At 39.0% G+C, this 23,557-nt stretch overlaps 1 protein-coding gene across 10 annotated transcripts in view; it reads left to right on the top strand.

Moving 5' to 3' along the window:
* The window catches only part of VPS13B (vacuolar protein sorting 13 homolog B), a 735,231-nt gene that overhangs the window by 658,126 nt on the left and 53,548 nt on the right, over nucleotides 1-23,557 (top strand). For all 10 annotated transcript variants that reach the window (XM_021090606.1, XM_021090607.1, XM_021090603.1 and 7 more), the window contains 7 exons: nucleotides 8,663-8,818; nucleotides 18,706-18,969; nucleotides 19,626-19,709; nucleotides 19,887-20,062; nucleotides 20,468-20,638; nucleotides 20,991-21,192; nucleotides 22,632-22,820. In XM_021090606.1, coding sequence (XP_020946265.1) covers nucleotides 8,663-8,818; nucleotides 18,706-18,969; nucleotides 19,626-19,709; nucleotides 19,887-20,062; nucleotides 20,468-20,638; nucleotides 20,991-21,192; nucleotides 22,632-22,820 — 1,242 coding nt within the window. The remainder of the gene's footprint in view (nucleotides 1-8,662; nucleotides 8,819-18,705; nucleotides 18,970-19,625; nucleotides 19,710-19,886; nucleotides 20,063-20,467; nucleotides 20,639-20,990; nucleotides 21,193-22,631; nucleotides 22,821-23,557) is intronic.

Here is a 23,557-nt window from a genome sequence, read left to right as displayed (position 1 = left end):
GAACCTCCATATGCCGCGGGTGCAGCCCTAAAAAGACGAAAGACAAAAAAAAAAAAAAAAAAAATCCTGTGACTTGTTTATAGATATGTTGCAACATTGATTGAGCCTTAATGTTTGCCAGAAATGTGTGGCATTAGACATCCTATTTACTCATGGAAATTCAAACGAGTGATCATAAACTGTATGATGAAATGACTGTATGATGAAATATACTATAAAACTAAAGATGAACAGGTAGGATGTGAATGTCATTATTTCTTTCTTTATATTAATTATACATGTGTTTTTTTCATACCTATGACATTTTCTCTCATGTTTCTTCATCTCTTTGCTTTTACTCTACATAATTGTAAAGATTTTTAAGTTTTTCTTTCATAGGACTTGCTCTCCTTCCATCACTGTAGATTATTATTCTGCAAATGCATGTTTTCTTGTATTTATCTCTTATCTAATTCCCTTCTTATATCATTTAATTTATTAAGCTCAAACTGTTTTCTATTTATACGAGACAGTTCTTTCCTCTTAGTATTTTCCTACAGTTTTATAGAAATCATGTATTTTTGCATACATTAGAGAAAACCAAAACCTTTCCTGATTTTTTTCCCCTGAATTCTGTAACTGAGTGCTTATATTAACTAGTCTCTTCTTCCCCTCATTTTTTTAAAAATGTCATTTTCTTTCCTTTGCTCTGCAGTATCTTTTCATAGGTCTCATGGCTTATTTTCTTGTCACATTTGTTACTTAGTAATGATTATATTATGTGGATTGCCCTTGGTTTTTCTATATTCTCATTTGAGGAATGATAAGATTTTTGTTCTCCTATATCCAGCTACAGGGGTAGACGATAGGGTCAGTTCCTATTCCACTTTCCATCCTCCAGCTGGCATTTCCTAATATTCTCAATTATATCGAGGTGAAAACTTCTGCATCCTTCCATGTTCTCTGTTATCCTAAATTGCCAAAAGTCCTTTTAAAAAAAACCTTCAGTTTCCTTCATTCACAGCTATTGTTTTTGTGGTTTGTTTTTTTCCTGACCCTTTCTTCATTGATGTTTCTCTTGTGATGACCATTGATAAAATGTGGTGAGGTGCTGCTAGAATCTGTTGTTTCCTGGGAGCTACTATCTCTGAATAGCGATAGAAAGACCAGGGAGATAGTTAATAACATTATTTCAAACAACCCAACAACTACTAGTTACTGTGTTTCAGTGTCTTTAATGCTTCACTTCCTAGTGTTTATTGCTAATAGATGCTCTGAAGGGAAGTGACTGTTACTGACCTAAGAATTCACTGCATCTTCATCCTCCTCTGGACCATTCTCTCCCACCTCTCCTGATCCCCGAGAATCTATGTACGTGCCTTCTGGCTGCCCAAGAGCAACATCTGACTCCTGAAACATTGATGTTTGTTCTAGGAGGACTCTTTCCTTTCCAGAATCAAAATTCAATGGTTCATGGAATTCCTGTTGTGGCTCAGAGAGTTAAGCACCCAACACAGTGTTCATGAGGATGCAGGTTCGACCTCTGGCCTCACTCATTGGATTAAGGATCTGGCGTTGCTGCAAGCTACAGAGTAGGCCCCAGATGCTGCTCAGGTCTGGTGTGGCTGTGGCTATGGCATAGGCCAGCAGCTGCAGCTCTGATTTGACCCCTAGCCCGGCAACTTCCATATGCCGCAGGTGCGGCCATAAAAAGAAAAAAAAAAATCAATGGTTCCATTTGAGTTATAGTCGGAGCTATTAGAGGAATATAAACTAATGAGTTCATAATGTAAAATTAATTTTCCAACTTACATTGACAAGAAGTATGACAAGAAGTTGTTCACACAAATGGCTTGAAGCCTTGGTTTGCTCGTTTTATGACTTGCCTTTTTTGTAATGCAATCCGTGTGTTTTGTAGACATTACTTTTTTGTATAGAAAGAACCATTCCAACTTAGGCTGTCACCTGCATTTGTTTGTCATCAATAACAATTGTAGGAGTTCCCTACATGGTAGCACAGTAGTAACGAACCCAACTGGTATACACGAGGATGGGGGTTCAGTCCATGGCCTTGCTCAGTGGTTAAGGACCTAGCGTTGTCATGGGCTTTGGTGTAGGTCGCAGACACGGCTTAGATCTGGCATTGCTGTGACTGTGGTGTAGACTGGCAGCTATAGCCCTGATTCTACCCATAGCCTGGGAACTTCCATATGCTGTGAGTGCAGCCCTAAAAAAAAAATAAGAAAAAGAAATAACAGTTCTGTATATCTTTTATTCTATTTCAATGTATCTTTTTTTCCCTATTATTTCTTTGAGTAAGTAAAATATGTCAATCTCTGGTCAATCTGGAGTCCTAAAACAATACCTCTGGAGTCCTATAATAATTTTTTCCTTACTCTTATAAATTTTTGCAGCATACTTTTTCTTGTTAAGTCTCTCTCCCACTATATTGTAAGAATTTTCTGTGTGTGTGTCTCATTTGTCTCTATACCCAGCAGGTGTCATCCAGGTAGTTGGCTTATGGTGAACATTTACTCGCTCTAGATCCTAAAAATATTTGCTAAATTGGGGGGGGGGAACTATTACTCTAGGGGAAACAAAAACCCTCAAATAATTACGTAAAACTGCTCCAGGAATCATCTGAGCAAGTAATGCATCAAGGCAGACCCAAGCGAGGAGCTGTCATGAAGGCCTCAAAAATGAACTGAGGCTCATGTCACCCTTTTAGCAAAGTGCCAACGGAACCAATGGGAAAGCTGCAGCACTGACCAGGACAGACGGGGAGACTCCGTGCAAGCAGCTGAATTTGAGTTTTTAAAGTAGAAATGTATAATTCTTTTTACTTGAAATGCAGGCTCTGTATGCTTTCTGTTAGACATTTTTTCATTTTAATAACATTAATCTTTATCTGATTGCAACATAATACATATTTATAGTATGAAATTTGGAAATTACGTAAAAGCACACAAAACGTACACACAAAAAGGAAACTTAAAACATGTAACCCTGCAACCTCAAGGTAACTGCTGTTAGTGTCCTGGTATATTTCTAGCCGTTTTTTCCCTTAGGAATCAGCATATGTACTTTTTGTTCATTTTACAGAAATAGAATGTTTACCACACATATCTTTTGTCATGTGCTTCTTTCTGGTCAATCTTTTGCTAAGTAATGTTCATATTCTTTCATGCTGTGGTTTTTTTTTTTTTTTCCAGTGGCATGAGATGATTCTATAGTATAAGCATGATTAAGAAGTAAAATAATTTGATTTATTTCCACTTGATCATTCTTTTAGGTTGTGCTCCATAAATGTAAAAGGATATTTAGGTTCCAAAGAGTTCTATTATTGACTCAGGGTGACACCAAGCATTAGCCATTATCTAGAAACTTTTCTACCTGTTTTTTAGCATCATTTCAGATACTCTGAACATCCTGATATTTAACTGCCTTAAAAAAACAATAATGGGCAACATATTTTGTTTTGTTTTTATGTCAGTTCTACTTATGCATTCCAAATAAGCAATTTAAATTTGATTTGTTTAATCTGTAGCTTTTCAGATATTATTTTGGAGAGACAAGTTTTTTTTAATATTTTAACTTAATCTTCACTCACGATGCTCACCTAGTATATCATTTGGGGTCAACTTTATGCTTTAATATCAATATTGCAGTGTCTGAATTATGGATCTGAGGGATTACGTTGATTTGTAGTTTAATCTAGTATCATTATCCACATAGAGAAAATCTCCTCTGTTGAAAGGTCATTCAAAGTAGGAATTGTTTCTAAATATTTTATTTGATTTTCATTTTATGATATTATTTTATGTACAAATATCACCACTAAAATTTTTGAATATCTACTTTGGATTATTTTTCACTAATCCTGATTCATTTATTCAGCAAATATTTTATTGAATGCTTACTATGCACTAGGCTCTTAGGATATGGAGATAAGTTTAGAAGTTTAAAAAATAAATATGGGACTTCCCGTTGTGGTGCAGCAGAAACGAATCTGACTAGGAACCATGAAGTTGCAGGTTCGATCCCTGGCTTCGCTCAGTGGGTTAAAGGATCCGACATTGCTGTGAGCTGTGGTGTAGGTCGCAGACGCGGCTCAGATCCCGCGTTGCTGTGGCTGTGGCGTAGGCTGGCAGCTACAGCTCCGATTGGACCCCTAGCCAGGGAACCTCCAAATGCCCCGGGTTCTGCCCTAGAAAAGACAAAAGATAAATAAATACGGTGCTTAAGATTTAATATATGTCAATGTACATTATATATTATATATACATATATTAAGTGCTTTATTTCACATTAACTTTTAGAATTAAAATTTCTACAAAGAATACCAATGGGCTGGGGAAATATTTTGAAGTCACATAAATTTTCAGTTTCTTCTTAGAGCATTTCCTATTACTGTACAATAAATTACTGTAAAATGCCAAAAAATGCAAATGTATCTGAAGGCACATTTTTAATTTCTGATTAGATAGAAATCATCTTGATAACAGTTTTTAAATGAAGAGTGAAATAAAGTTCACAGAAAAGTATCTAGAACATTCATTTATATTTAAGATACATTTAAAAAATTTTTTTAACCATCTCCTTTCTTTTTCTTTTCCTTGGTGTGCCCTATTATCATAGATTTCATTTTGTTTTTCTTTCCTCTGTAATCTGTCGATTCAGGAATTCTCCTTTTGGCTGTGACTGTGGGTGGTCCTGAGAGCTGATCCCTAACCCCCTGATCAGTAATTCAGTTTTAAGTTTTATTTTTTATTGAAAAAAATAAGTGGAAAGTTCTCTGCTCCCATTTGAGGTCTTCAGTGGAAAAACTATGAATTTAATTTTGCTGCCAGTGCAGCATGGAGCGGGGGTGGGGGTGGGGGGTCCTGCTAGGGGAAAAAAAAAAAAATGTAGCCTCTTGAGACCTTCCATTGAGTGTGGCCACTGTACAGCCTGCCTTATACTTAGTTTCAGTTCCCACTGAAAAGTTCAAACAAGAGTGTTTCCTATTTGACTTTTTTCTTCCAATGGAAAATATTAGACACCGGCTAAGCAGGCCACAGAGAATGAAAAGACAGAATAGAAAAGAGGGTGAAGGACGTGAATCAGGGAAATTTAATAGAAAAGAGGGGAAAGGAAACTTCCAAACTGATAAGAGAACATTAAAGATACTTGGGCTCTAAGCAAAATGGAAAGTGATAGTTCGCTAAGCCTGCTGCGTCCTCTCTCCCGTTCTGGCCCATGTTGCCTCTTGTTCTATTGCAGTTGTCCTCCACACTCCACTCTCACCATCCTTTCAACACATTGCTCATTTATACAGAAAGCTAATTCCTGAATAAAGCACAACCTCAGTAACTTGCACATCAGTGCTGGCACAGTCTAGCTCTCCCTGTCCGATCTTATCCCTCACTCTTCTTTACTGTTCCCTTTTCTCCAGCCAGTTGAGACTGTTAACTTTGCCCCGAGCAAACCTTCTGGCTTCACTTCACAGATTGTTCCCTTGGCCTGTTCATTTTTACCAGTGGAGATCCTCCCCAAACTCTGAGAACCAAATGCTTCCGGAAGCGCTCCTGATCACAACAGCCTAAGCAAGCCTCCCCTTCTCTAGACTCCTGTATCAGTTTGTACCTCTCCTAATGCTTCTCATTAGATATTTATGCATGCCTTATTTGCCTTGTAAAACCAAGCTCCTTCAGGGACAAAGGGCCCTTCTCTTTATTTCCTCTACAGTTCCTAGTATATTGCCTTCCTTATGGTATCTGTAATAAAAATCTATTGGATGAGGAGTTCCTGCTGTGGCACAGTGGGTTAAGAATAGGACTGCAGTGGCTCGGGTTGCTATGGAGGTGCTAGTTGGATCCCCAGCCCAACACAGTAGATGAAGGATCTGGCATTGTTGCACCTGTGGCATAGGTCGCAGTTGCTGCTTAGATTCAATCCCTGGCCCGGGAACTTTCATATGCCATGGGTACAGCCATTTAAAAAAACAAATGGGAGTTCCCGTTGTGGTTCAGTAGGTTATGAACCAGACTGGTATCCATGAGGATTTGGGTTCAATCCCTGGCCTTGCTCAGTGGGTTAAGAATCCAGTGTTACCATGGGCTGCAGTGTAGTTTGCAGATTCAGCTCGGATCCCACTTGTCTGTGGCTGTGGCCTAGGCTGGCAGCTGCAGCTCCCATTCAACTCTAGCCTGGTAACTTCCATATGCTGCAGGTTTGGCCTTTAAGAGAAAAAAAAAAAAAATGTATTGGATGAAAGATAGGAAGAAGTCTCATTAGGACTGGGCAGTCTAACACAAATTTCACACTTTATGACTGATTTTATCGTTTCTTAGTAAAAAGCTATAGAAATAGATATATGGGTATTTGTTATTAAATGGAGACTTTTCAGTACCTACAGCAGTGAGATTTAGTGAGTTGGCCCAATAAGAGTAGAACTTCCCGCCCTTACCTGATGTCCATGGGTATCTGAGCACCCTGTCTATTGCCCATATCAGTTGCACCATGCGAAGGGGGACTAAAGTACTGCCGACCCTCCTGAGGTCCTGTGAGTAGATTTTCTGTCTTAGGAATGTCATTCCTCTCCTATTAAATTATATACCTCTAATTGCCAATGGTATTTAGATGTTTTCTAATGATAGACCGAACATTGCAAATGTTCTATTGGTGATGCATGTGGAGAGAAATGTCATGCTTTTCTCCCACTTAGCTTTTCTGTGTGAACTAACTCCAAATGTGTCTGAATTTTCATAGTTCAAGGAAAATATATGTGCCAACATTTTGAGAACAAATAGCTGCCAAGTGAAACCTGACAGCATATTCCTTGGTGGCATTCAGTCATGAAAAGCTGTGTACACAGAGTGAGCAACGACCGAAAACTGAGCTCATATGCAAATGTGAACATTCCTCAATTAAAATTACATTGTGTACATTAAAACTTTCTTCAGAGGCTATGGAGTTTTCAGAAAAAATACAGCTGAACTTGACCTTAAGTACCTTGTCTCTTTTTTTTTTTTTTTTTTTTTTTGTCATTTCCAGCTACTAGTCTCTCCAAAGAAAACAACTTCCTTTGTTTCTTTTAGTTTTGTGTGTACCCTGAGCTTTATTCCCAATTGCTGCTACAAAAAACTGAAATGATTCCAAACACCATGATTGTTTTTCTTTTTTTTTTTTTTTTTTTTTCTGTAGCTAATATTTAGACATCAAAGATACTGTGGTACTTTTATGTTCTAGAGTATATAAAAATCAAATTTTGCCTAAAGGTATTTTATTTGCTGTCCAGGATTTTAAAAAAAAATTTTTTTTTGGGGGGGGGTTAGCTGTTAGTCTTCTTTTTTAGAAGTCATCTGAAGGGTAACCTTTTGATTTCATAAGATCACTGGCATTTGTATGGAGGAAGAACTGGAGTGGAGCCATATTAAAAGCAGGGAGATGAGTTAGGGGATTTTTAAAAAATATTAAGATATTTAAAAACAAAAACAAAAAAGTCCTTTATTAATTTTCCACCAAAAATCACATTGTGATGACCAATGACCTTGGGAACTTTTCAAATTTAAGCACTTTATAAGGGCTTCTCTGAATGCTAAAACTAAATAATAATCTTTCCATCAAAAGACTTTTATTATTATGCCAATCCTCTCGTAAATCCTTAATGTATTTAAGAGCCTATTATGATAACTTTTATAGAATATTTTCAAAACTCTATTCATTCTGTTAATTGGAAAATGTTTCATATGGTTAGCTTTTGGTTAGCTCTTTTAAAAACTAGTATATAACATGAAGGAAATGTTAAGTTTGTATATCATCTAAATGCCTTTCCTAAAAATGTCAGTTTTATTTCTTCATACTTAGTAATCATAAACATTGTTTATTTTCATTTAAACATGTATCCTAAAGAGGCAGTCATTATTGTTACTTTGGGATACTCCTTCCGTTAATGGATTTAAGTTTGGAGTACTTAATTGTAGTTAGCGGGTAGGAATAGAAATAAAAAGTATTTGATGACCATGAAAGAAATGTAAATATTACCAAAAGTGGAAGCACTGTGTGAATAAATATGAATGTGGATCAGGACACTCAACGGGTAAAAGTTGCAATAAATACATACTAGGAAAAAATAGAACAAAGACATTTTCTCACACATTCAAAATGTTAACAGTATTTCTCATTTGGTATATGTGACTTCATAAGGGGAACATATTAAATGAGCTGCATCCTGAAATTGCTGTTTTGTTCTTTACCAAAAGAAAAAGCTAAGCAATGGCAAGTTAGGGTCAAAAATAGTGCCACAAACCAAATTTAGCTTTAATTACTGTCTAGCCATAAGAAGGAATAAACTATCAGCCAAGACCAAGGTTCTTTGATCTCACATTTCAGCCTTCTTGTCCTCCAGATGAATGAAATGGTCTTTTCTCAAATGTTCAACAGGCCTTTTACCATTTGATAGGACAATTATTTTTAAGAAGGTTTAAAATGTGATCTGGAAAACCACACTGACTCTATGTGGCATATTTGCTATTCTTAGCCTGGTTGAATAGGCTGGAAGTGGATGAATAATGCAGGTTAGAAAGAAAACAGATGCTAAATATTACAAATAGGAAGGTTTTCCAGCAATGAGACTTTCATTTTAGGACTCGATTTTTGTTGGCACTTTTGGCATTATGATGATTATTGTTTTTCTCTCCAGCTGTTACACATCTGTATTGAAGGTTGGGGCAATTGGCGCTGGTCGGAGCCCTTCAGTGTGGACCACGCTGGGACTTTTATTAGAACTATTCAGTACAAGGGTCGAACTGCTTCGCTCATCATCAAGGTTCAGCAACTCAGCGGAGTGCAAAAACAGGTAAGTGCCTTCGTGTTCATGGCCCAGATGGGTCTTGATCATTCGATGTAACTGATGGAAGGAAAACCTAAAGAAATGAAAATAATTAACGATGAAGAAACCTCCCAGTGCCGTGCCTAGTCATACCTGCTGCTGCCATGCCCACGAGCACTTCGCAAGTGCTCGTCGATGATCCTGATGATGAGGATGGCTTCATCCCCGTTGTCCCACGTCTTTTACAAGAGCTGCTAACGAGCAGTAAAATTTACTGATTTCAGTTTCACCTCTTCTCCCTGTCACCACCTACCTTCTGGTGGAGGTGCTAATGAGCTGTGAAATGGCCAAAGGGTCTTTATTGAGAAGGGAGAGAAGCAAGGGACAGTGGGGACTCTGGATAATCCAACAGTGGATAACCAGGAGTTGATGCTCACACACGGAAGAATGCTCCGCGAGAAAGTGTCGTGATTCTCTCCCAGGACAGAGTGGGCCTGAGTCTCCAGCAAGCTTTCTTTCCTTAGGAGTTAATATTAACTGCAGTAAAAATTCACTGCAGGCTGACTCTTGGCATATAAAACCTCAGCTCTCAGCACATATTTTTACGTATTTTATAAAACTTCCTTTTGGCTGTTTTTGAAGTTCTAAGACTGCAAAGGGGGAAAAAAAAGTATCTGACACTTTTTTGTGTTCTTAAGATGTGAAAATGTGGTTTTTAAAAGATGTTTTTCAAGCGTGGAGCATATGACAAGAGTAAAAAGAAAAAAAGGAAGTATTAAAATCTGAAAACTGGCTTCACTGCACACATAATAACTGGATTTGTCATAAGAGTTTTAACATATACATTTGCATCTGGATTGTAACAGTCTATCCAGAGCTTTTGTGAACTGAGCACATGATAGAAACAGCACTCAGTCCCTAGAAAAGGAAAAAGGAACTTTTTGTGTTGAGCACCCGGGGCTACGCCATTGCCGTGTGCCAGGGGGCAAGCAGGAAGCAACTGGTGAACAGTAGGACCCATACCAGATTCATTCTTGGTCTGCACCTAATCAGGGAGCTGGACCTCATGTTCTCTTTGTGGGCAGCAGAAGTGAAAGAGAACTATAGCAGCGGAGTCTCAGAAAAGAAGCATCGAGGAGTCTTCCCCATCAGCTGACCTTCCCTCCAAGTATTTGTAGATTGCCTCCCATAAGACAGGGTAAAATGAAAGACACTAAGTACTGACACCCTCTTCACTTTTAAATTATAAATTGACATAAACTCAGCAGTATCTGCAACTGACAGTAAGCGTGAAGGGAATTTAGAGGTTTTCACTAAGATGACTGACTTGAATGGGGCTTTGGAAAACATGTCGTATTTGGATTAAGAGAGGGTATTCCAAGTCAGCTATATAGGACAAACAAAGATACAAATACGGGGCAGATGCGTCTTGGGGACCAGCCCAGCTGGTGTGGGCTTTGAGCTGGAAAGTCAGAAGGGCAAGAAGTGTCACTCCCTTCTGCCCTCCAAGCTCTCTTGCATGGAGCTGCTGTCCACCAAGATCTGCCCAGTACATACTGGTTTTCCGATTCCGTCCTTCAGGGTCTCTCCAAAGAGCCTTTTCTACACCTTCTCATTCACGCGCGTGCCTCAGAAATGGTCGTACAGCATCTGTTGGATTACTCCACATGATGAGAGTCTCACTCTCTCACACAGCAGCCCCTTTCCATTGTTGGTTACATGCAGCTATTCAAAAAGTTCTTTCCAAATGCTGAGCCAAAATCTGTCACCATTCAGCCAGTCTTTTACATTCCTCAGAACTTATGAGGCATACACAAAATGCACACACAACTTGTCACCTCTCCCCTGTGTTACAGCCCTCTAAAAACATGAGGGGAGGAGTTCCCGTCATGGCTCAGTGGTTAACGAATCCAACTAGGAACCATAAGGTTGTGGGTTAGATGCCTGGCCTTGCTCAGTGGGTTAAGGATCTGGCGATGCCGTGAGCAGGAGTGTAGGTTGCAGATGCGGCTCAGATCCCGCGTTGCTGTGGCTCTGGCGTAGGCCGGCGGCTACAGCTCCGATTCGACCCCTAGCCTGGGAACCTCCATATGCCGTAGGAGCAGCCCAAGAAATGGCAAAAAGACAAAAAAAAAAATTAAAATAAATAAATAAATAAAAATATGAGGGGAGTTCATATTTCCCCTTGGTTTCTATCCCTCAAGGCTAGTGGGTTTTTAAACTTGAATATATATCAGAATCCCCTGGAGGGCTTGTTAAAACACACATTCCTGGGTCCCACCCCCCAGAGTTCCCGATTTAGTAGCTCTTGGGCATAGCATGGTAATTTGTATTTCTAACAAGATCTCAGGTGCTTGGACCACCCTAGCTCTGGTCCAGAGTTTCCCAACTCATTCGCCTCTTTAGCACCCAGTTGCTAGAAGGTTTACCAATCAGTGGGGTGGCTGGGTCCTTCGATAGAGGTGGAGAAATGTTTTGAAGGTAGGTTAAGGTCAACAGTGACCTGCCTGTACCCCCTTGCTAGCTGTGTGATGGTCAGCAGATTGTTGAACCTTTGTGAATCCCTGTTCTCATCTGTGAAATAGAGACAGTAATAGCGCCTTCCTCATGATGCAAGTTCGAGAATTAAATGAGTTTGTATATGTACAGTGCTGACAACATCGCCTGGCCCACTGTCATAACCCAGTAAACTTTAGTTTAGTTACAATAATGAACTCCTTCAAGGCATGTGTAATGCCAGGTGGACTTTTTTGTGTTACTGTATTAAATGCCTCATTCTTGCCATAGATATTGTCTGTTTTGAAGAAATGATATTAAATTTTAGGGATAAATTAATATATACAATGCCCCTGAGCAGATACTCTTGCAACGGTATACCATGAATAAGTTGATCGTGAAAAATAATTTCTTTTTAATTCTCTCAAAATTTTACCTACCTTTTCCCCCTGATTTTTAAAGATTTCTCATCCCTAGTACTTAACTACCTATATGGCCATAGGCAAATTTCTTAACTTCTCTATGCTTCACAGTCCTTTTGTAAAAGAAAAGCACTCAATAAATATTAGTTAACACTTATTTTTATGTTAACTATTATAAAAATATATCTGGAAATATGGAAAATCCTAATGAAGAAAATTAAAATTACCCATAAATTTACCACCCCAAAAAATATATTCTGTTAGTACTTTGGTAAATTTTGTTCTATTCTTTTTTTTTCCATGTAGATACTTGAGATCTGATTGTGGTTATAGTTTTTCAACTTGTTTTCACTTAACAATATATAATGCTTATTTTCTCATGTTATTTAAAATTCCTGAAATTATCCCTATAATGGTGGTATAGTGATTTGCCTTACAGTATATTAAAACACATTTAGACATTTCCTTGTTTTGGACACTTAGTTTCCAGTTGGTCACTATAATAAATATTTAGGTATCTTTGTATATTATTATATGTCCAAATTTCTGAGTCTATCTTTAAAATAATTGCTATAAAATTTACCTGTGCAAAGGGTATGAACATTTTTTGTGGTGCTTGATGCATATTCCCAAACTAAAGAGATGTACTTTATTCCTTAGACAAAGTTCATTGTTTTGTCTTACCAGAGTCTTGTTGGGGCTACACTAATTTTTTAAATAACTGAATAGATGCTTATCCTAAAACTCCTGCTGATTTCCTGAGTTTTTCAAACCATTAGCATTTTTTCAGTTTTAAATATTTCTATGAGGGGTTCCAATCAGAACTAAAAAAAAAATTTTTTTTAATACATTTGAAGTTTAAGGAATTCTTTTAGTCACTCTCCCCGTTAATGTCAGGTCTGTAGATTTTAAGGCATCTGGTGCCGAATCACATTTCAGGACTTTTCCAAATGTCGTTTGTACTGTTAAATGTTAATAATCATTTTCCGCTGGGAATGCCTCATACTTTTCTCTGCTTCTACCCTAATATAATAGATACACTTTTAGAAAAAGAAAGAAAAGTGAGATCTAGCCAAACAGGAAAGGACCCTTTGGAGAGCAATAATGGGAGCATAAGCTGCACTCACATTACACTTACCTTTTTCAAAGGAAGTGTCTTCTTCTCCCCCAGGAACTGGGAAGGTCCATTTTACATTCCCACTATCATAGAAGGCATGTACACACATAACTCATAGTTTGAGTTTTAGCATTTCTTGTCATCATCAAATGAGACTCAGCTCTGTATTAGGGCCATTTAAAAAAACTTAGGGAAAAGTGGAACACAGAAACAGCAATTCATTTAACCTAGAATGAAGCAAGTGGAAAATGGTTTATATGGAACCCAGGTAATATGAGGTTCAACAGACCACCAGGCAGCCTCGAACCACCTGCTGCATGTATCAAAGTGGTGAAGAACCTTTCCAGTCAGTGCTTTTGATTTTTTCTCTCTCTCTCTTTTCCACCACTCTCTGTCTGTCTCTTTGTCTCTTTTTTTTCCTCTCTCTCTCACAAATATATTATTTCTTTTTAAATTGGATTTTTTTTAAGGTCATGGTGGATTAACTAATATGTCTCAAAGCTGTGAAAAACCTTTCTAGTCAGTGCTTTCAGTTTTTCATCTGTCTCTCTTTTCCCCCAACTCCCTGTCCTTCTCTCTCTCTCTCTCACACACACACAAATATATTATTTCTTTTTAAAATGGATTTTTTTTTTTAAGCTCAGGGTAGATTAACTAACATTCAGATTAGCTTTCAAGTACAGTGGGCCAGGTTGGGAAGATAGGAACCAAGCTTCTAGAAGAGCTTCCTAGATCCCTGCCTCCCTTACATCTTGGCTTCTTTCCTCCTCCCCCACCCCACCTGGGCCTGGAAATTGGCAACAAACCACAGCTGTCTAATGGCCAAGCCCCGTTTGTGGAGGTGAGTGTGTGCAGCTCCCTGATGTATCTTCACCACATTAATGTGCCACTGGACAGTGGAGAATTGGCTAAAGCTTCTTTGAACAATGACATTAGTTATCTGCACCCTAACTCTCCTTTCCCTCTCTCGTTTCTCCAATTCAGTGAAAACTGACCACACATAAAACTTCTCAGGAATATTGTGCATTATGCAGCTACTCCCGTACACATATTTGCTTCCATGTTTTCTTTCCTTTCATTGAGGAAAGCTTTACCACGCTAAAACTTAAGTGTACCTGTAAATGTATGTATGTATACATATTTGTATCTTTCTACATACACTTTTCATCATGGTTAAGATATCATTTTCCAGTGCATCTGGTGCTCTGGAGTTATTCTTTAATATCACTATTCTTCTTGGCACTGATCTAATAAGAGTTCTGAAACCTGCTAAGTAAAATCATATGTGGCTATCTTCAGTACACATCTTTGTGGCTTTGGAAAAAGAAGGGAATTAGTGTGAAACCTGGAAATGTGTATTAAAGAGAAACCCTACATTTCAAAAAAAATTAAGTAGCTGTCTTCAACTGATAGATTAATCTTGAAATTCTAACCATAATTTTCAAAATCACGGCATTGTAAGTGTGGCCACTTTGAAGAAAAGCAGACATGAGCTCTCACTGAACCCCGCGTGGGAGCAGCCGTGAGCAGCACCAGCCCAACGAGGAGCCATCTTGGTTTTCCTTCCACTCAGTAGCCTTTCCTCCCTGGCCACTTTTAAGGGTTTTCTTTTTGATCAAATTTGAAAGCCTATTTAACAGGCTTTTTCGTTGAAAATGAAACTAAAAACCCACCAAGAGGATCTTTGTCTTTAAACAAAGTGAGTCCCAGATGGTTGCAGAGATTCTGTGGTTTCTGTGAGAGACAGCCAAATTCTCTCCTAAATCTCATGGGGCCCAAAGGTTCTGAAGCAAGAGCAGTGAGCACACATTGCCAGGCCTGGGCACAGCCAGGATAAGAGAACAGAGTTAAATACTGCCTCAGAGCTTTCAGATGTTTACTCAACGTTAGGCAATGCGGTGGCATCAGAAGGCTTATCAGGAGAATCTAGCAACCCCCAGATGCTAAAGAAAGCCTGGCATGGTCTGTGTTATTTTTAAAACATTGTTTCCATAGATTATAATGGCCAAAGCATCTAGGGGAAATGAAATAGTTAAGTACAGCTTGGTTTTTACAGATGTGTTCCTTCTAAAGAAAATCAAAGTAATAGGTAGTTGGAAAATAAATGCTTAAGAAAATCCTAGGAGTTCCCATGGTGGCGCAGCGGAAACGAATCCAACTAGAAAACATGAGGTTGCAGGTTCGATCCCTGCCCTCGCTCTGTGGGCTAAAAATCTGGCATTGCCGTAAGCTGCGGTGTAGGTCACAGACGCAGCTCAGATCCTTCATTGCCGTGGCTGTGGTGTAGGCTGACAGGGCAGGTGTAGCTCCAATTCAGCCCCTAGCCTGGGAACCTCCGTATGCCACAGGTGTGGCCCTAAAAAGGCAAAAAAAAAAAAAAAGAAAAGAAAAGAAAGAAAATCCTAATCTTCACTTTTCAAATAATGTAAGTTGAAAACAACAATGACTTAAATTTTTGGTCTCTCAACCTAGCAGATTTGTTTGGGGTAAATAATAGTTCATAAATAGTTCTTCATATTATGTAAATAATAGTTTTATTGAAAGTTATAGTTACAAACTACTCCTAATAACAGGAACATGTATCAGTTAGGATGCTTTCAGCTTGAAGTTACAAAATAGTTTTTTTGATCTTCACAGGACGTTAATGAGGCAGTACTCTTGTTGGTCCTATTTTAGTTATTATGTCACGTAACAGAGAGGAAGGAGGCAGGTTCAGTGTTGGTTAGTTAATTAAGCAACTCAGTGCGGTCCCTGCTTCTCTGCTGTCCTCTTGAATTTGCCTTCCTGGTCTCAAGACGGCTGCAAAAGCTCTGTCCTCTCGTAGCATCTTCCGTGGCAGAAAAAAAGCAAGGTTTTCTCTTCTCAATTGTCTCCCTTATTATCAAGTAGTCAAAATTTCCCCAAGCCTTGTAGCAGTTGTCCTTTTTTATATTATTAGCCAAAACAAAATTCCGTATTCACCCCTAAACAAATCATTGTCAAAAGGGGAATGGAATTACCAGGATGAGATTGTACCAATACTGATACAGCCTCCAGGGGCCATGGGAGGTGTTGACCATCCCTGAGTAGTGTGCTGGTTTTTGAGACCTAAACCACGTCAAAGATTTTAATAGCCAGGGAAAAGGAGGGACCAGCTATTTGCCATGGACCAGTGGTTTCTGCCACATTGCCCTTATGGTGGGCAACCTTTTTTCCCTTTCTTATTGTTTCTATGTTTTCTTAATTAGTAAGATATTAATTTTAGGAGATACCATCAGGGTGACTGTCAAGACAGACTCTGGGCCAGACAACTTGGGTAACATCAGGCAAGTTATTCAACATCTCTGTGCCTTTTTTTTTCCATGTTTAGACAAGGAGTTCTTGTGACACCTATTGTATAAATCGGTTGCTGTGAAAATAAAAGAAATAATTTGTGGAAATGTTTTCTATTAGGGTTTTCCAAAGAAGCAGAATCAGGAGTTTCTATTGTGTCTCAGCAGTAACAAATCCAACTAGTATCCATGAGGATGTGGGTTCCATCCCTGGCCTCGCCCAGCGGATTAAGGATCCAGTGTTGCCATGAGCTGGGGTGTAGGTTGTTGACACGGCTCAGATCTGGCATTGCTGTGGCTGTGGGGTAGGCCAGTGGCTACAGCTCTGATTCGACCCCTAGCCTGGGAACCTCCATATGCCATGGGTGCGGCCCTAAAAAAAAACCATGGAATCAGTGGTGTGTGTGTGCACGTATACATGTACACATACGTATATACACACGTATATGTACGTAGAGAAGGGGAAAGAGAGATTTATTATAAATTGGCTCGCACAATTATGGAGGCTGAGAAGTCCCAAGATGTGCCATCTTCCGGCTGGAAAACCAGAGGAGCTGTTGTGTAGTTCCGGTCACAAAGCCAGGAGGCTAGTGTAGCAAGAAGAGTTGATGGTTCAGTCTTTGTCCAAAGGCTGAGAAAGACCAATGTCCAGCTCAAGCAGCCAAGCAGGAGGAGCCCGCTCTTGTTAAGGTTCCTTGTTCTTTCAGCTCTTAGGCTGGTCAGGTGAGGCCCACCCACATTAGGGAGAGCAATCTGCTGTACTCAGTCTGCAGTTCAAATGCTAATCTCATCCAGAAACACTTTCACAGACACACCAAGAGAATGTTTGACCAAAATATATGTGCACCCCATGGCCCATTCAAGCTGACACGTAAAATTAACCATCATGTCCTGAGACCTGTAAATATGCTATAGATGTATGCTTACTGTTATTCTAAAATCTAGAAAAATATTACAAATAAGGAAATCCAGTATGTGAAAACTCTGTCTTCCTCAATCATGGTAAAAATTCCTATGCAGAAGGATTTGATTTTTTAAAAGTGTTCACTGCATAGGAATAAATTTTCCTCTATCTTTGCAATTTCCACCAATTTAAGAGAGATTTCTTAAAGCCTACTCTGAACTATACTCTTAGCTGGATGAAAAGTCAAATAATCCATGTGTTTAATGGATAATTCTGTGTGCTATATAAAGATAAATGCCTCTACACTTTAGGAAAAAGCTGAATAAAATAAAATATCATTGGGCTTCTGTGTTAAAAGTTGTTTGTATGAGGCGTCTCTACAGAGATCTCATCTAGCATGAAGAGTTCAGTAAACCCTTGGAGATGAGCCTCAGGGAATAGATTGATCACTGCTGTCTTCTCAGCTATGAGAGCTGAAGTCTTGTTTACAGTCACCTTCCATTATGGCTGCTGCATTGTTTGGTACCACTGACCACACGTGCCAGGCAGTCTCTTCTCTCGTGACTTCAGCAAGGCCACTTTCTCCTGATTTACCTCCACCCCCCTTCTTCTCCAGCCCCTTCCCTGGCTTCTCACCCTGAGTCTGTCCTGAAGTGTCGGCCAGTTACTGGGCTTGAGCCTCTACTCACTTTTCCAGGTAAAGTGCCTTTCTGTCTGCACGTTTACAAGGCATTTATTTCACCAGTATTTTATCTCCAGCCTCTCCTTCACTCTCAAGCACATGACCGGTATTTCTAGCTGGGCATGGATCCTGCCTATACTAGTTGAGTCCTGCAAAGGCCTCATGACCAGAGCAAAGTCCCTTCTCTCCTTCCAAGCCTCTTTTTCTTCTCATACTCTCTAAATAAGCCTATGATTTCATTTTCTTTCCATGAAAATCAGCACAGTTTGCTCCGTCTGAACAATTACATAAGGCGTATCTTGTTTTATTGCACTTTGCTTTATTGCACTTCACAGATATGGCATTTTTACAGATTTAAAGTTTGTGGCAACCCTGCATGGAGCAAGTCTTTCAGAGCCATTTTTCTAACAGCAATTGCTTACTTCATGTCTCTGTGTCATTTGGTAACTCTAGCAATATTTTTCATTTATTATTGCATTTGTTATGGTGGTCTGTGATCAGTGATCTTTGATGTTACTATTACAAAAAGATTACAACTCACTGAAGACTCAGATAATGGTTAACATTTTTTTAGCAAAAAGATTATTTTTTAATGTATTACATTGTTTTGTTTTTTGTTTTTGTTTTTTAAAGCAAAATGCTTGGCATACTCAGTAGTTTACAGTAAGGGGTTCCCTGATGGTCTAGTGTTAGGACTCAGCACTTTCACCTCCATGGCTCGAGTTCAGTCCCTGGTTTGGGAACTGAGATCCCACATCAAGCTGCTGCATTCCGGGGCAGAAAGATGACAATATAGTGTGAACAGAACTTTCATATATACTTGGAAACCAGAAAATTTATGTAACTGGGTTCATCTTGATATTTGCTTAATTGTGGTGGTCTGAAACCAAACCTGTGGTATCTCCAAGGTATGCCTCTATTTCCAATGCATGGAATCTGAATTGATGAAGTCTCATTGATTGATTGATTGATTGTCTTTTAGATTATCATCTGTGGAAGACAGATTATCTGTAGTTACTTGTCTCAAAGTATAGAACTAAAAGTTGTTCAGCATTACATTGGTCAAGACGGACAAGCTGTGGTTCGAGAACATTTTGACTGCCTCACAGCCAAGCAGAAATTGCCTTCATACATACTCGAAAACAGTGAACTGACCGAGTTGTGTGTGAGGGCCAAAGGAGATGAAGACTGGTCGAGAGACGTGTGCCTGGAATCCAAGGCCCCTGAGTATAGCGTTGTCATTCAGGTATGAGAAGTAGTACCATCTAGAATGGTGCGGCTTTAAAATTTAAAATTTCTCATTATGTTCTTTACTCAGCACCCCCACTCAATTTATTAATAAGTGACATGTACAAAAGAGAGGAGTAATATAACAAGGCTTTGAATATCACTTCTCAAACTCCCTCCTCCCCATCCCACGACCACACAGTTGAATCACTTCCAGTATCCAAGACTCTAACCCTCCCAGATGGAGATGGGTTACATCCTGAAAAAGATTCTGATGTACCAGGGCTTTGGGGGGATGGGAGGGAATAAAGGGTGTCCCCCCCACTTGAGAATCTTTTTGATGATCTGCTACTTTTTTATCTCTTTCTCCATCTCTGCCATCACATTCACTCCCATAAAGGACAAATCATCTCTTTCATTCTCCCACTGACTCTTGAATCAATCTCTCTGCGTACACATCCCTTCATCCTTATGGAACGAATTGGGCTCCTTGACTCACTGCACATTCACGTTAGGCCACAATGAAGTTTGATTTTGCTTGGTTATTTTAACGTGGCTTTTTTTCTAACATTAGGCTTTCTGTATCCTCCAGACAGATATTATATCTGTGTCTCACTTGGATTAATTAGTAAACTTTTTAGTATTTAATAGGACCCTTTTCTATCTCATGTGCAGGTGCCATCTTCAAACAGTTCCATTATTTATGTCTGGTGCACAGTTTTGACTTTAGAACCCAGTTCTCAAGTGCAACAGCGAATGGTAAGTGCTTTGCAATCCTAAAATATGGTATATGACTCTGACCTTTCCTGTTCTGAAATAAATTAAGGTCAGAGTGACCCAGGGAAGAGATTTATTACAAGTTTGTTTCGGCATCGAACAGCTGGAATACTGCAACAAAGCAAATATGAAAGTTGTTCTGTCCTTTTATTTTTATAGATTGTGTTCAGCCCTCTTTTTATCATGAGGAGTCATCTTCCAGACCCCATTATCATACATTTGGAGAAAAGGAGTCTTGGATTGAGTGAAACACAAGTTATTCCAGGAAAAGGACAGGAAAAACCACTGCAAAACATAGAACCTGACCTTGTACATCACCTAACATTTCAAGCAAGGTACTGGGAAAGTCCTTATATCTTCCAAGAGAGATTCCGTAGAAATGTAACCTTGTCCCACTGAGGGGAAATGGGAGGATAGAGGGTTTTCGTATGATTTCTTATCTTAGGAGAATGTTGTTTTAAAGTTGCCCTGTCTGGTATTCTCATATTCTATAGATAAAATTCAGCACCTTTAGAAATAAATCAGAGGGATGATCAGAACATTTAATTGACACATCATTTCTGTAGAGGAGCAAGAGATGAACCTCACAGGCGTTGGGGGGGAGGGGGAGGCCACAGCCCAGATTATTCTAAAACTGTGTCATCATCCCCAAATCATCAAACATTGACTCATTCTCACGAAAAAGTATTGGTTTATAATACATCTGATAATCACTCTTGCTTTTTCTTTGTGTTCTCTAGAGAAGAAGATGATCCATCACATTGTGCCGTCCCCATCTCAACATCCCTCATTAAGCAAATAGCCACTAAGATACACCCAGGAGGGACAGTTAATCAGATCCTCGACGAATTCTATGGGCCAGAAAAGTCCCTTCAACCCACGTGGCCCTATAATAAAAAGGATTCTGACAGGTATGTTCTCCAGCAGTCTTTGTCTACAAACATTGCTCAGTTTTAAGGAGTGAACAACCATTCCCAAAAATGTTAGATACCATAAAAATGTTTTTAAAAAGATATTTGTATATATATGCCAGATTCTGACCTTTTATCACCTAATAGATGTATTCTGTAGATTGCTTCATTCCTAATCTAGAACATAATTGCATGAAAAGCTTTTCTCCTGAATGCAAATGCAGCAAGGCATGACTCTAGTGTGAAGAGGTGTCATACAGGAGCGTTGTGTGTCTGGAATCCTTAAACACACTTCATGGATCCAGAAGTCATCATGTTTCATTGAGTCTCTTGGATGTGGTATTTGGCATAGGAATGAGCAGCTGAGCCAGTGGGACAGCCCGATGCGAGTGAAGCTGTCAGCCTGGAAGCCATATGTGAGGACCTTGTTGATAGAACTGCTACCCTGGGCCCTGCTTATCAATCAGTCCAAGTGGGACCTCTGGCTGTTTGAGGGAGAGAAGATTATTCTACAGGTTCCTGCTGGCAAAATTATTATCCCTCCTAATTTTCAGGTACTATATAACTTTTTTAAAAAACTAATATGAATTCCTTTCTTTCAACAACTAGCTTTTATTTGAAGTTGCATTTATGTTCTTAACAGAATGAATCCATTGTGGAAAACTTCCCTCCTAGATGCATATATAAGGCGTATGGAATGTTCTTTGATATTCAGAGACATTTCAGATGTCTTTTTTCCCCATCAGCAGTATTCATGCTTGAATTATCATTACATTTGATAACTCATACTAGTTACATTCTCATTTCCATTGTGTACAGGGTGTTTGACAAGTATTAGGATTGGCCCACTCAGGGTATGTTAAGAATGTAGAGCCATATTCTGTGCTAACTCACACCCTAGATGTTTTGGGGGGTTTTACAGAAACTCTCTGAGATTTGCAAGATGGGTAAGAATTAAAGATTTCTGAACAACTATTTTTGCCAAGGCCTCTTTTCCTTTAGAAGTGGACTTGCCAGTCCATAATCATGGACTCCTACCCACTCTCAAAAATAACAACATAGAATCATTACTAACATAGGAGGAAAAACCTGATTGTAAAACGGAATTTCATAGGAAGGTTTTATATTCCATCACAAGAGAACTTTTTAGATAAGGCTACCCCAGTTCAAGAAGGCACATAAATCTGTAAGAAAGTAGAGTACAAGGAGTTCCCAAATAAAATGTTTTCCTTATAGGGAACAATTTGAGAGTCTTTTTTTTAAAAACTCCAGTTTATAAACATCTTTATTCAATTGCATTTTTCCTTTTTTTATAAACATAATGTAATATTACCTTAGGGAATTGGAATGTTGACCTCCATATACCTGATGTTACATATTATTCTTTTGTCAAATGAAATGAAATCTTCAGATTGTAAGCCTTTGGTATTTACAGGGTAGTCACAGTTTGGGTTGAGGTCTTTTCCTCCTTCCATAAATATGAATTCCATTGTGAATGAAAGAAAGCATTGGAAACTAAAATAAAATGTATGTTGCAACTACAAAAAAAGAAAAAAATCTTAAAGGGATTTGGTTGCCTAAGTAGACCTATTATATAATATATGAAATTCCTAGGAATTGAAGTAAAAATATCAAAGTTAAGAAAAATACTTTAGGAGTTCCCGTCGTGGCGCAGTGGTTAACGAATCCGACTAGGAACCATGAGGTTGCGGGTTCGGTCCCTGCCCTTGCTCAGTGGGTTAACGATCCGGTGTTGCCGTGAGCTGTAGTGTAGGTTGCAGAGGCGGCTCGGATCCCGCGTTGCTGTGGCTCTGGCGTAGGCCGGTGGCTACAGCTCCGATTCAACCCCTAGCCTGGGAACCTCCATATGCCGCGGGAGCGGCCCAAGAAATAGCAACAACAACAACAGCAACAACAACAAAAGACAAAAAGGCAAAAAAAAAAAAAAAAAAAAAAAGAAAAATACTTTATAATGAGGCATTATTTTTTCCAGGAAGCTTTTCAAATTGGAATATACTGGGCAAATACAAACACTGTGCACAAGTCGGTAGCAATTAAACTGGTCCATAACCTGACATCTCCAAAGTGGAAAGATGGAGGTAATGGTGAAGTTGTGTCACTGGATGAAGAAGGGTTTGTCGATGCTGAAATAACACTTGGCGCTTTCCCAGGGCATCAGAAGGTAGGATCAGAGTCTGTGTGGCTCAGGGGCAGGCAGGGGGATGGCATGCCATCCCCTCAACCTATCTGAAATGAGTCTGCCCCCTTTTCATTTTTAATCTCTCTTAGGTGTTTCTTGTCCCAAACCATTTATACCAGTGAAACCTGTGATTTCTTAGACCTCTCTCTTTTACAGTGTTCTTCCCCACCCCCTTTGCCAGTGATAAAAGCTGTGTCACATAATTTATCCAATAACCACTCTATTTCAGAACACTCAGCAGTCACTTGATTTATTGTATGCAGGGGAAAAATGAACTTATTCCAAAAGAGCCACAAATTGTACTTGGCTTCCTTGTTTTAGATCAGGAAGTAGAGTTGCTTACATTCTGAGTATTGAGTGAAAGGACAAAATCTCCTGCAACCAAGGTTCTACTCCTGGAAAGGACATCCTGAGCAAAATGATGTGCATCAATTCTGATTTTCCTGTAGAACCAATGTGATACGAAGGAGTTGTATTCTTGAACAGGGGATTGAGACCCATGTTTGCAAAGATATGAATACAAAAAAAATATGTAATCAGTTTTTTTAAGTACAAGTGGTGTGTGCTTTTCAACATAAATCTTTTCCAAAGTAGTATGTGAATACCGATTAAGCTAAATAACATAGTAACAAATCACATTTAACTGCATGCGTGAAAGTCCAATATCACAGCGTACCATGTAGAAATCACACACTGTGCTTCATTATTTTCACTGTCCC

The sequence above is a fragment of the Sus scrofa genome, chromosome 4 (assembly GCF_000003025.6).
Source record: "Sus scrofa isolate TJ Tabasco breed Duroc chromosome 4, Sscrofa11.1, whole genome shotgun sequence".
Classification (NCBI taxonomy): Eukaryota; Metazoa; Chordata; class Mammalia; order Artiodactyla; family Suidae; genus Sus; species Sus scrofa.
Note: the sequence above shows the minus strand (reverse complement) of the source record. Positions and strands in the feature narration are given on the sequence as shown.